The 13,578-nt window shown below is 47.8% G+C and overlaps 5 protein-coding genes across 5 annotated transcripts; 2 read left to right on the top strand and 3 right to left on the bottom strand.

Moving 5' to 3' along the window:
* Positions 1–109: 109 nt before the first annotated feature.
* On the top strand, positions 110–1,225 carry N7503_004918 (uncharacterized protein; the record flags this gene model as incomplete). The annotated part of the gene is made up of 1 exon (XM_057064465.1): positions 110–1,225. One exon carries the CDS (start codon positions 110–112, stop codon positions 1,223–1,225), a length of 1,116 nt encoding a protein of 371 aa, XP_056922208.1.
* A 342-nt stretch (positions 1,226–1,567) lies between these two features.
* Positions 1,568–3,458, bottom strand: N7503_004917 (uncharacterized protein; the record flags this gene model as incomplete). The annotated part of the gene is made up of 7 exons (XM_057064464.1): positions 1,568–1,844; positions 1,890–1,958; positions 2,073–2,510; positions 2,567–2,716; positions 2,769–2,966; positions 3,019–3,191; positions 3,243–3,458. The coding sequence occupies 7 exons, from the start codon at positions 3,456–3,458 to the stop codon at positions 1,568–1,570; spliced, it is 1,521 nt and encodes a 506-aa protein (XP_056922207.1).
* Positions 3,459–3,900: 442 nt separating this feature from the next.
* Positions 3,901–5,313, top strand: N7503_004916 (TauD/TfdA dioxygenase family protein; the record flags this gene model as incomplete). The annotated part of the gene is made up of 7 exons (XM_057064463.1): positions 3,901–3,952; positions 4,007–4,167; positions 4,225–4,346; positions 4,393–4,479; positions 4,543–4,603; positions 4,662–4,748; positions 4,804–5,313. The coding sequence occupies 7 exons, from the start codon at positions 3,901–3,903 to the stop codon at positions 5,311–5,313; spliced, it is 1,080 nt and encodes a 359-aa protein (XP_056922206.1).
* A 50-nt stretch (positions 5,314–5,363) lies between these two features.
* Positions 5,364–9,002, bottom strand: N7503_004915 (Aldolase-type TIM barrel; the record flags this gene model as incomplete). Its single annotated transcript, XM_057064462.1, has 9 exons — positions 5,364–5,626; positions 5,678–6,510; positions 6,661–7,477; positions 7,866–7,980; positions 8,032–8,215; positions 8,267–8,371; positions 8,421–8,680; positions 8,739–8,800; positions 8,936–9,002. 9 exons carry the CDS (start codon positions 9,000–9,002, stop codon positions 5,364–5,366), a joined length of 2,706 nt encoding a protein of 901 aa, XP_056922205.1.
* Positions 9,003–9,673: 671 nt separating this feature from the next.
* On the bottom strand, positions 9,674–12,966 carry N7503_004914 (ankyrin repeat domain-containing protein; the record flags this gene model as incomplete). The annotated part of the gene is made up of 3 exons (XM_057064461.1): positions 9,674–12,381; positions 12,783–12,830; positions 12,888–12,966. The coding sequence occupies 3 exons, from the start codon at positions 12,964–12,966 to the stop codon at positions 9,674–9,676; spliced, it is 2,835 nt and encodes a 944-aa protein (XP_056922204.1).
* Positions 12,967–13,578: the final 612 nt, after the last annotated feature.

Genomic DNA, 13,578 nt, shown 5'->3' with positions numbered 1-13,578 from the left:
CATATCCTTACTTCACAAAAATGAGGAAACAAAAGAACAGCAAGATTACAATCAGAGACGACCAACAAGTACCGAAGCAAATAACACAAAGCCCTCCTCGACAACAGTAATGGCAGGTTCAGGCACAAACACAAATGCAGAGGAAACTATGCGCCTTGCCATCACCCGCTTTCGTAGCAGAATGGCGGCCGCAAACCAAAAGTTTCTCCAAGACCGCATCAATGAAATCGAAGCGAGAGGTCTAGCATCTGAAGAGGAGAAGCGCCGTCATTTCCGCCATTACCAATGGATGGACTATCTTGAATGGGACGACGAAGATCCTGACAGGCGTGGGAGTCACAACGCAATCCAAATCTCACGGCAGACACTAGTCAAAGACCTCGATGTCCCTGCTATACTCAGGGCCCTGCCAACATCTGTACCGGCTGACGGCGTGTTCCCGCCCCTTCTGCACACAGAGCAATGGCGGCAGATGTACCTCGACACAGTTCAGCGTGTGTGCCAGCGGCAGGCGGACGCGAACGTTGCCGAAAACGACGAGGAGCTCGACATCGCGTGTAAATCCCACAAAGACCACAGACTGATGACTATCCCGCGGTGTGACGAGCTAGCTCTATTTCTAAAGTACGCGCAGGGGGTGGAAGACGCTGACTTCAGGCTCTCGGATATTGCGCCGTTCACACCAGCCTGGTCGATTGGGGTTGAAAATGAAGAATTAGATGGACTTGACGAAGAACAAAGACGTGACAAGTTGGAGTATCCGGATCTACTAAAGCGGGAGCAAGAGAAGACACAGCAGGAGTTAGAAGATGAATCAACGAATGGGTTCTTACAGTCGTATATCGATGATGACCTAGAGGTTCGGGCCGGCTTTATCACTGGCGTTGGATATAGCCGGCTGTACGCATGTCCGTCTTGGTATAGCGCGTACGTGTACTGCCGGCTGTGGACGGATGACGACGAGGAAGATGGTAAGCACAAGGATGGAGACATCCAAGATGCTGCTAACATCCGGGATTGGGGATGGCGGGTGGTTGTTTTCCAGGCCGAGGTTGACAATCCAAGCGTTTTGTACGGCAGGAAGGCGCGCTTCGATTCTATTCCAGAGTTCTTGGATTGGTATGCCAGCTGGTTGGACCATCTAGATGAACGGAAATTGCTCTCTCTGTGGCGCCACAGTCTAGGCTGTGAGACGGACTGCGAGTCAGATTGTGAGATTCATTAGTCTGTGCAAGCGGGAACACCTAGTCTCTAGCTTTTCCCTTTGTAATGTTTACTTGGGCCAAGAAACCTTGAATAGAGCAGTACGCCATGGTGGGTAGAATTTGGGCCCATCCATTCGGGGGCGTTACTTCCCGAAGTGCAAATGGTTGTCACAACCAATTGTATCCCTCTTTAAAGTAGTTCAAATAAACGGCGGCCTCAGCAGGGATCTCTAGCAGTGGCGAAGTTCTTGATGACGAGGTAAGGTTCGTTCTTCTTGTCGGACCCTTTAGTTCCATGAAGATTTCGGTACTTATCAATTGTACGTCTCGTGGTAATTTCCATTGAAAACTGATTGAAAGCCTCAAGTAGTGTATTTGAAACCCACATTCTCCTTATCCGTCATATCCAACCAGTCATAGTCGGCGGCCATGCGACCTTCAATGGCATCCGCACGCTTGTTGTTGCTGAAATGGCAGACAAGGCCATACGCTGTAATAGCAAACATTGCAACGATATAGCAGACAATCATCGCCACAGTCCCGCCGGTATACTCAGGGGCTTGATCAGCTCGGAATGTTTGGGGTCCAATGATATTTCCGGTTGCCCAGGCAATGTAGAACCAGGCATATAGTGTAATTCTAAGTACGTTAGACAGAGACTTATGTTTTTGGGGAGTTTCTCACTTCTTTGTGTGACCTGCAACGTTGGCTTGGTATACCGAGACCAGGGTGACGTAGGGAGCCCAGTATGTACTTGGGGAGGTTAGCAAGCATAACACGCTCTGGGAATTATTTTAACCTACTATAGGATGCTGTGAGGAACTCAAGTCAGTATATGCAGGCAATTAAATTCATTGGGGAACTTACTATAGCCCAACGAGCTGGCCAGCAAGGTTCGTTCGCGGCAACGCATAACACAGCACGGCACCAAATAGGGGCAGGAGAATAGAGACGGTCACAATAGCGGTACGATACCGTCTTGTAGTAGCAGCCAGATAGGAAAGACCGATTCCGGACAGAGTACTCATGGCACCAGGGGGCATAGCGAGAAGCGAGGTCTGAATGGAATCAAAGCCAAGGCCCGAGATGATAAGGGTGTTGAATGTTGTCAACCCGCCATTGGGTACTTGCAAAGCAGCAATGGCTATCCAAATCAGCCATGTCTTGATGTCAAAGATAGCTTCCCAGACTTGGTCCATCTTGAAGGTCTTTGACTCGATACCGGTGTTATCGGCTGCTTTGCGCTGAATGACAATGTATTTTTCCCGGGGGCTAAGGAACTTGGCTTCCAGCGGGTTGTTTGGCCTATTCGGTCTTGTCAGTTTGTTTTCAATCTCCTTTCGATGATTTGAGCATCGTACAGTACGAGATACACCACGACGGATGTGACGATCGTGAGAGCTCCAACTAAAAGGAAGATAATCTTCCATGCTTCGTACGGTCCATTGTAATACCCAACGACCCAAGCGACAAAGCCGTTGATAATCGGCGCGACCACATTAAGAATGATGCTGCAGATACATGTCAGTTTATGTTGCTGGCGAGGGATGAGTCGCCTAGTACCTGTTCCTCTTTGGCTGTTCTTCAGGTCGATACCACATGGAGACAACCAATGTGACAGCTGGAATCAGCAGTGATTCACAGCCACCCAAAAGAAACCTACATGCAAAAAGGCCTCCAAAACTGGTGCATGCTGCCATACACATTTCAAGGATACCCCAGCAGAGGACGTTGAAAGCGAAAAACGGCACAGCAGGGACCCTAGTCGGTTTAGATATGAGTTCGCCCTAATTAAATGATAGAAGATGCTCACTTTTGCAAACAGTAGGCCAAAGGACCCATGAATACCAGTCCACCGAAGAATGGTGCTGATCCAATCCATGAATACTGGTCCCCGGTAAGATGAAGATCCGTCTTGATGTTGTAAATAGCAGCCGCCGAAATAGCGGTTTTATCAAGCCCCGATAGAGTAGCACAAACGAATAGCTAATCTATATTAGCATTGAAAGATATTCGCAATGACAAGGATTTTCTCACAGTGGGAATAAGTCTCCAATCAATTCTGCGGATCAATTTCTTTTCTTCCTCAATAGACCAACTTTCACCATCCATTTGATCTGCGTAGTCGCTAATTATCTGTGCAGCAATATCAACATCTTTGTTTCGTCCGGCCTTGATGGCTTTGACAGCTGCCTCGGCTGTGACAGTGCCTCCCTTGGGCTCATCGCTAATGGTGACTTGGTCAGAAGCCATCTTCTATTTCTGCTTTGTTGTTTGCTCAGATGGGTTTGGTCCATCTAGTAAAGACCATAGATTTGCTCAAGGCCTGCCAATATATGCAATGTTCATCTTACACTTTGGATATCGCTTATCAATAACTTACTTCTCGATAGGCTTATCGCCCCAAGTGGCATCAAACCCACGATCTCGGCCAACCCCCGGTGATTGCCTGCGGACCTCTTATCAACCACCATCGATAGTGAGTGGGGGTGCAAGTGGGGCTGTTTTGAGTTGCCCGCGCGGGCAAGCATTCCATCAGCGGCCGTGCACACGATAATGGATGAGGCCATTCATCGGAGGCGAGGAATGAGCGGAATCTGGTGCCATGGCTGTTGTTTTAAAAACATAGCATCTGAGATGCCATTGAGGATGGAAGTCATTGAACGACCTCTGAGCTCCTGATTATATCGCCAAGATGGTGTCCGAATCTGTCGAAGAGAAGGGGCCACTCTACCCTGACTACCTGCGTGAGTTTCATGTCCTATGTAAATGAGTGTTTCATGAAATAACACAGAGTAAAGCTTTCTATGACCCGCTGGAAAAGGTTGAGATGGTCGGACCATTCGAGCACGATGACCCGGGACATCGAGCCGATCCATCATTTCCGAATCTTTTGGAAAAGGCGACTAACGTCGTGGAATTGAGCCCACATTGTGGAACAGAGCTCCAGGGAGTTCAGCTTGTGAGCCTTTCTGCCCCTTATAATCATCCCCAAAAAAACTAATGCAGACGGTTGAAGTCGGAGCTTTCAACCCAAGGTCTAGATGAATTGGCTCTCATGGTGGCAGAACGCGGGTGTTTAGTTTTCAGGGACCAGGATTTTACTAACCTTGGTTTTGAGGAGCAGAAGAAGATTGCCTCGTGAGTCGATCGTGCTCATTCAGTGAAGGTTTCTCACGGATTATAGTCATTTTGGGCCCCTTCATAAGCATGGATGGATGCCTCATCCTAAAAATGGTCCTGAGGAGTTCGTCATCGTCTATGATTCCAAGGAGTAAGACCCAGTTCATATAGTGCCTGTCTACTCTATATCTGACTCATTTGTCCTTGCAAACAGTGATCTGCGAATTCGCAAATCTTGGTCAAGAAAAAGCCCAATTCAATTCCATGTCGATCAGGTAAGACTCAACACTATGGTTCTGGATGAAAAGAAAGTCTCACAGGCCTTTTCAATAGTCTCCTGAGTCTCAGCCTCCCGGAGCGACATTCTTCTGCATGCTCGAGTCCCCTCCAGGAGCGGGAGGCGACACGATCATTTCCAACGTAAGTCTCTCCAAACAAAACAAGCAGTTTCAGTCGGCTGAGAAGCTCCCTCTAGATGACCCGTGCCTTTGAGCGCCTTTCTCCTTCATTTCGCAAGCGACTCGAAGGTCTCAAGGCTGTCCACACCACGGCGAACCCAATCATGCGCGAGATCCGCGACAATGGCCCAAATTCTGTCCTTCGTCGGCCCATTACGCGAACCATTCACCCAGTTGTAGTCGTACACCCCGTCACCAAAAAGAAAGCGCTATTTGTCAACTCTTCTTATACCCAGAGTATTGTTGGCTGGGACGAGGAAGAGTCAGACTATATGCTGAAGTTCTTGTTCGACCACATCAATCGCGGGCATGACTTCTGCTGCCGCGTGCGATATGAGCCCGGCACAGTGGTGATCTGGGATCAGAGAGTGACGCAGCATTCGCAGACTTTGGATTACTCGGCTGGATCTCGGAGACATGCTTTCCGGTTGACCCCTTTGGCTAATGTGCCAATTCCGAGTTTGATTGAGGAAGATGATGGGGAGTGTGCCAAGGATGAAGGAAGGATGATGCTTAATCTCTGCTAGTACTGTCGAAACTTTGTGATCATTTGATGCTGGAATTATTGTCTATTTTATTACACTGCCCCGTTCCCCATTAGAGTCTCTACCTTGATGAATCCGAGGTTTGTCAAGCCTTTCACCCCCGCCGCTCCATTTGCCGAGATGCGAGTTGCCCAGCGCCATCTCCGAATCCAGTTTTGAAGTTCGATATGCTCTGCGTCGAATGAGTATCCTGGAAAGTCAGGCCTTGGTTCACCCTCAGCCTGGTTGGGGGGTGAAACGACTTGTAGAAGATGCACCATGAAGGAGCCAGCGATGGCGAAATTAGGTCGACTCCCTAATTACTCCGTTAGATCTTGAGCTCTGGCTACTGGATTGAAAGACTCACAACTATGCCAGAATGCATTCCACTGTGCTCCCGTAAGCTTTTCGACGAACTCAACAAATTCTTTCACGCATAACAACGCCCCTTTAACAACTGCTTTAGCGCCCTCGTAGATTGCCTTCGGCTCCTCTTGGGTCATCTTGATAAGTGCCGGCCATTGATCCAAAGGTCGTAACAAAGCGCGAAGGAGAGCCACATGCGTGACGATGTATGAAAGATAGAGTGATCCATTCCCATCGAGGTCCTCGCCAGAAACAGCATTAGAGGTTGGACTCAAATTTTCTGGCAGATTATCCCGCCAATCTTTAAGCCTCACGCGCATCGGCCGTGCTAAGTCCAAGGAGTATTGCAGGTCATTGGATGTCTTTCCGATCGCTTTCACCGAATAGAAGGATCTTTGGATATCCGATAGTATTGTGGATAACGTCGATAGATGATTTATATGACTCTGTGTATCCGGCGAGTCTGACAATGTATCCTGTATATCTTTGGGCTTGAGCATAGATACATCGTAATCATCATCACCCAGGTGGCTAGGCATTCCTCGTACCAGGGCGACCCACTTTTCCATGACATAAAGACCCCACCAGAGTCGACGCCGAAGCCTTTTCTCCCAGGGCGGAATAGAGATCCATGATCCTGCATCTCTGTGAAGCCCGACGGTTTGAGCAATGGCCAGGGAGGTTGACATGAGTGACCATGCAAAAGCGGTATCTGAGAGATACATGTTTGTTGGGAGTCGCTGCTGAAGGAGAAGACAGGCTTGAAGTGTTGCGAGAGAAGGTGCGTGAAGGTCTTGTGATATGCAAAGCCAGCAAAGACGATATAATTGCTCACTAGAGGGGGGTTTAGAAGTAATGTGTAGAGACTATCGTCATACATGACGAATTGCAGCGAGGTGGATTGCTGACAATAATGCCAGTGGCATTTTATTCAACTCGATTAGTGATGATGGGACTTGATGACTGGATAGGATAGGAAAGTACGGGTCGACGTAGCGCGAATACAGCTTGATGAGATGCCACGCTTCAGTGGGATTCATCATAGCCCATAGGCGAGGCCATGCATTATCCGTAAGTCGTGGATCAAATTTTGGCTCCGCTTTCTCTAGGAGAGAGTGGTCGGTGATACCAAAAACAGTAGGGGGTGAGAAATCGACTGTTTTCCTCTGTTTCTGACATGACTTGTCCATAATTCGATATTTCAACCCATTCACTTTTGGTATTGAGATATTCTGGTCGTTGTAGGGTTGATGGCTTAGGATTTGGATATCAGACACTCCGGTTGGCCCAATATAGAAACTGAATGCCCCTGGAATATATTCAAGGGAATCTATTTGATCAGGCGAGTCACTGAATGCGCGTCGTTTTTGACTCGGTGGAGATCTTCCCGGACTGAATGAGACGCTGTTGTGCGAGTCGAGCCTTGCCGAGCCATCCTGACTGAGAGACGAGTGGCTTGTCTGTGGGCTTCCTTGTTCCAACTCTGGAATGACGCCCAGAAGGCCTTCCCCTGGCGATAAGGCTTCATTGCTTTGCCCATTGCTTGGTTGGCTCTCATTCAAGAGATCCAACCACCCGTCAGGGTATTCGCAAGTCTCAAGTGTTTCGGTTTGCTCACATAGTCTAGCCCTCTTTCGAGGTCCCGGGCCCTCTTCAAACGTGCATTGTTGATCTTTGCCAGTACATCGATAACATGGCGGTCCATTGGGCATGTCGCAGGTGACTTTACGTCTGCGACAAGCGTCGCAAGGCCGGCATTTTCGAGACTTGTACAAACGACCATTCAGGACCGAAGCAGATGCTGAACATTCCATTTTCAAATCAAGCTAGAAAAATATTGAAAGGGAAGAAAAAGAGGATGAGTAACAACGCGGTCTTATCTCCAGCACAGACGCTTATCAGAGCCAAGCGGGGGCGGATCTCCACACATTTGTAGGCTCAGACTCGAGAGCTTAGATACATCGACTTTGTTCCTAATTCCTTCACAGTGTGGCCTCTAAGTCCAATAATGCTTGGAGATGCGGGCTCGATAGAACTGCGTCCGCCACGGTGTCGTCCATCGGCAACAGTGGCAGCCGGGGTCTATCTCCATACCCAAAGTGACGATGCAACAACTTCTTCATCCCCGCAATCTGCAGCAATCTCAGCAAAGGAACCGGAAAACACTTTAAATCATCTCTGGGGCTTACTCACTCCTATCTTTAGTGCCACTCCGTCTGCAAGAGCAATCAAGTTCTGTAACTCAGCTGCTTTTTTGCTGGACTCGCTATCTTGACACAAAGCCCACAGTTTCACGCAGGATTTCTGACTCGTCAGTTAATTTCCTATTTCGTCGGAACTATTGCAGATACTAACCGGTGCTATGTTTGGCAAGCCACTAATCGCGCCCGCTGATCCAACCGAAATAGATGGTAGCAAGAAGTCAATAAAGCCATCGATTGCCCGAAAGGGGGACACTGACGACCGGGGGAAAGCGCTTTGAAACTCTGGTTTCGAAATTTGAGCCATTATCCGAGTCAACTTGCCCACATTGGCGCATCTGTAAGGATACATTAGCCAAATCAATTGGAAGCACAGGATGACCACGAACGTCAGCTTCACGCCGCAAACATTGGCGGAAGACTTGATTATCTGCACTATCAGATCGCTATCCATGTCAATTCCTCCCGACACGGCAGGGAAATTGTATATGATACTGCATGGTGTTAGAAATCTGTCGTTCTGAGGACCGGGGTAGTACAGACACTGGCAAGGGCGAGGCCTCTGCGATATCCACGAAAAACTTCTTGATCGCGGTGGTATCCGCTAACAGGGCTCCGGCATAGTACCCTGGGGGTATAACCATCACATAATCTGCGCCAGCTTCTGCAGCATCTTTGCAAAGTTGAATAGATTCACGGGTACTAGCTCCTCCAGCACCTGCAACAATTGGAATGCCATGCAGACTTATCTCATCTAAAGCGACACGAGCAAGTCGTATAATGGTCTTCTTCTCTTCGCGGCTCTGGAATAGTATAATCCATCAATTTGGAGACTTTTTGCTTTGGGAGAACGATTCTCACCAAATGGATAGCCTCGCCCATAGACCCAGACACTACTGGGATAGTTCCGGCATTCGCAATGACTTTTAACCTCGTTAGTAATCGGAACAACTCTGAAAGTTTCCGTGCTCATACATTTCACATGTCTCTGGAAAGCCTGGGTATCTTCCCATCACGTAAGCTACACTGTATTTCCATGTTTGCCACGTCAGTCTCACCAATATCTTCATTGTCGTGGAAGAAACATGGTAAAGGCGTATAGATTCCCATAGATAGTGGCCGCATGTTTGGTGGATGATATTTGGGGGTGCGTGGCAAAGTATTTGTTAGAAAATCTCAACGAGAATGGGTAGTCTATCATTTCCCTTTCGCCCCCTTTTGGCATTGAAACGTAGCTTTTCTAATCATGGTATCTGGTTATAGCCGATAAGGGTGAGAAGTAAAGATAGGAAACTTGGGCGAAATTTTGACCGCGGCGAACCTGCTTGGCGCGCGCAGCTTATCGAATCGATAGCGACATTCAACAAGATACCGTTATCTATGTGGGTACCTTCAACTAAACTCATCGACTCTACATTTGCGTTGTGGGCCCTTGTCGTTTACAGATAGCTTTTGTCTTCTTCTCTTTTTTTTTCTGGACCGTGGAATGTATACTGTTTACCTAGCACGTGGTCATCAAAGATTATCGACCAAAATTTGAGGCACTGAATGTAGTATTACAGTGGGTGATACAGTACCATATACGTTGTATTATCCTATGGCCCTCATGGCACTACGGGGCGATTAATGTAAGGCCTTAGCAGTGGGTCCCGAGAAAAGAAGAGCAGTCACTTGGGAGAGAGCAAATTTCGCTAGTGACTGTAATAATGTAAAAACTGTCTGATGTCTACTCTCTGAGGCCCGGGAGAGTGCAGTTTGGCCAGAGCTATCTAAAATGTAAAGATTGGCTGCTTACATTATAATAGTAACTTAGCAACTCTCTCATGTCCTCCGGCTAAAGCAAAGCGATATGGTGTCCAACCAAACACATCGAGATTAGGATTCGCTCCATGCTCAAGTAGTAACTTGACAACTGTCTCGTATCCTCCCTCGGCAGCCCGGGTGAGTGGTGTCCGACTAGAGCTATCTAGAGCATTAGGGTCCGCTCCATGCTCAAGTAGTAACTTAGCAACTCTCTCATCTCCTCTCTCTGAGGCATAGGAGAGTGGTGTCTGACCAGAGCTATCCAGAGGTTTAGGATTTGCTCCTTCGTTAAGTAGTAACTCAACGACTGTCTGATGGCCGCTCTCTAAAGCATAGGAGCTTGATGTCCAATGGCTGTTGTGGTAAGCCCTCTGATAGCCGCTCTCTAAAGCCCGCGAGAGTGGTGTCCGACCAGAGCTGTCTGGTGTATTAGGATCCACTCCATGTTCAAGTAGTAACTTAGCAACTCTCTCATATCCTCTCGCTGAAGCCCGGGAGAGTGCTGTCCGACCAGAGCTATCTGGGATATTGGGATCCGCTCCATGCTTCAGTAGTAGCTTAGCAACTTTCTCATACCCTCTCTCTAAAGCCCAGAAGAGTGGCGTTTGACCAGACCTATCTGAAGCATTAGGATCCGCTCCTCGCTTAAGTAGTAACTTAGCAACTTTCTCATCTCCACTATCTAAAACCCAGGAGAGTGGTCTCCGACCAGAGCTATCCAGACTATTAGGATCCGCTCCTTGCTCAAGTAGTAACTTGATAACTATCTCGTGTCCTCTCTCTGAAGCCCGGGAGAGGGGTGTCCGACCAGAGCCATCCAGAATATCAGGATTCACTCCTTGCTCAAGTAGTAACTTAACAGCTGTCTTATATCCTCTTTCTGAAGCCCGAGAGAGTGGTGTCCGACCAGAGCTATCCAGAATACTAGGATTCGATCCTTGCTCAAGTAGTAAATTGACAACTGTCTCGTGTCCTCTCTCTGAAGCCCGGGAGAGTGGTGTCCGACCAGAGCTATCCAGAATGTTAGGATTCGCTCCTCGTTCGAGTAGTAACTTGACAATTCTTTGATCGCCTCTCTCTGAAGCCCAGGAGAGTGGTGTCTGACCAGACCTATCTTGAGTATTAGGATTTACTCCTGCATCAATCAACTTTAGAATCACGTCTGGCGCAGCATCTTCCATAGCAATGCTCAACGGCGTATCGTCGTCATTGTTCTGAGCATCTACGTTCACGACGTAGCAACCTTCCCGCTGTATGCTTGTTCCATAACCGATCAAATTCCCAGCCGCCATATTTCGTTGTAGATGCCATTCTATAAAACGATTGAGAAGTTCCACTGCCATATAATAATGACGCTCCTTTATGGCGAGAAGAAGGGGTGTGTTCCCATCAATGTCTCTACCGTCGACTTCCACATCATCCTTCTCCAAGAGATCGTCAAAAGCGCTTTTCGAACCAAATGTGATCAAGACATGCAACGCCGTTGCCTCAACGAATGGCCACCCTCGAGGCGTATAGACACTATCAGGGTCAGAGACTCTCCAAAACCTTGCTATTTCCTGTAACCTTGACTTTTGGTGCCAGTAGATGAGCGAAAGGAGATCCGGCTGAGGGATATTTTGGAGTTCCACCTCCTTGATATGTTGGAACAGGAACCGTATAGCATACGGTATCAACTGGAACTTTTGAAAGAGCTGGTTCCGTGACAGTCGACGAGCGCCTTCCAGGACTCCATCTAGTGTGATGTATCTGAGACAAGACCTTGATATATGAAAATGACCAGCTCCAATGACTGACTGCGAGGAATATTGGTCACGCACTGCACAACCGAGGAAATTGTGAAGCAAAAAATCAGCCACTGATTGATGTATAACCTGTGCTTCCCGATCTGAGTCTTCCTCCCCAGGTTCATACTGCTCCCATATTTCACGAGTTCGAAATTCCACCAATCCTTTGGATATATGTCTCACGTGCACTTCAAACCTATCCAAAGTATCAGACCAGCTGCTGTGGCTTCTAAGTTGGGTACCGGATTCCATGTCCATCTCTATAGAAAGTGCATCCCGAAGTTCGTGGGCGGATAGGGGCCTCTCAGAAAATAAAATCCATTGGAACAACTTAACCATCTGTTGTCTCTCGGTTCCATGCACATCATGCAGAATAATAGAGTACAGCCCGTTAAGAGCTTCCGGGACAGTGGTGAACCTGCGGTGCAGGTATTCTCTTTTGGTGCCGATTATATTCTCTTCAATGGCCCTTTTACAAACAAGGACTACCCATTGAAATCCCCCTCGAGCTTTGGACAGAATTTCGCTTTCAAAGTACTTGCGATCTTCCTCGATTTCAATTTCTTTCAGTAGATCACCGATGATCCGTTGGATGTCGTTTGTGTTGTGCTTTTCCACGAGGATAGACGGGATCGGGCCATGACCAAGGATTGGATAATGTCTAGAAGAGAAGCATATTTTTACTTGTCCTCCTTCGCGCTTGACTTCCTTCATAAGTTCTTTGAAATATTTCAGTAGGTCTCTGGCAGAAGTTTGCCCACATTCATCAAGCGCGTCGATAAACAGGATGACAGGACGGACCTTTGTCCCCTCGGTTAAGATTTGCGACAGGAGCTTCTGAAGTTCCTCTTCCGACCAGGCCCATCTGTCTTCTTCGTAGGAACCAAACCGTTTCTCTCGATCCTTAAACAACTCTGTGAGCTGAGAAAGGTAACTCGGAAATGAATCAAGAATACAGTTCAATAGTGCTCTAAAGAGCCCCAGTGGTGTTCTCTACAGCCTTGTCCCTTGGCCATAGATGAAAAAGAAAACAAGCTATCCAGTGTTTCTATTAGCCATCGACCCGACAGCGAACTTCATAAGAACGGATTTACCTATACCAGGGTGCCCTTTGATCCATAGAAGCCCTTATAGATCATTCAACCATGCTTTATATTACGGGTCCTCAAAGAGCCATATGCAAGTATTCAGTGCCGAATGGATATCGTTATATCTATACTCTTATTCACGGAAACTAAGTGACCTAAGACACTCTACGTAGAGTTAGTCAATTATGCCAGGTATCACCAAACACAATTCGCTCAGCCACTCTCACCTTTCTCGCTTTCACACATCGTCCGCTGTGGTGGGTTTTCCGGTCGGCCTGGGCCGAAAAGTGTTAATCAAATTAGGATAGCCTTTAAAGGTCTTTGATACGCACCGGGAAAGATGTTGACTGTCCCATGATTAATTCCAACTTGGGAGCCCGTATTCGTACTACCAAAAAATATTGAAGCCATGCTGAATACTCGTGCACACAATACTGCTGTTGTAAGCCGAGAAAAAGTTCCAGCCTACAGAAAACGCCAAGTAATCCTTAGCCCCGTTGTCAGGTGACCGTCGGGCGCTGGACCATAGCCCATCTACTTACCCCAGCGGACTGTCCGGACAGCTCTGCCGAATGTGGGTAGACTAGCGGGCTTGCAGCGGGAAATCGCATTCAAGGAAGATTCTGCGCCTGCCAAAATACGCTACATCTTGTCGTCCGATAATGCAAAGAGGGTTTCCCTTGAAGATTGGTACCTTGGTCGTGGCGGCGGCGTATCTATCAGGGGGGCTACGGAGATTTGGATGTGGCGCGGGTCGGAGATTCTACAGGCCAAAATTTCAATCATGTATCTTCCTCCGGGTTTTAAGAGTGTAATCCATCTCCCATTAGACCTAAGATGGACAGACGGAAGGATATATAGATAGCTACCCAGGTGGAGATAGTGCACCCGACGCCTGGCCAATTCACTTCATGGTCACAAATGGGCCTTTAATTATTCAATCAATTTAAGCCAATATTTGCCAAAGCGCTAGTCCGTGATCGAGTGGTTCGCCTGTGATCTTTGATCTCACTCGGCGCTACT

Source organism: Penicillium pulvis (assembly GCF_028828015.1).
Source record: "Penicillium pulvis strain IBT 33274 chromosome Unknown contig_23_segment0_segment0, whole genome shotgun sequence".
Lineage (NCBI taxonomy): Eukaryota > Fungi > Ascomycota > Eurotiomycetes > Eurotiales > Aspergillaceae > Penicillium > Penicillium pulvis.
This window is presented reverse-complemented; position numbering and strand designations above follow the sequence as displayed.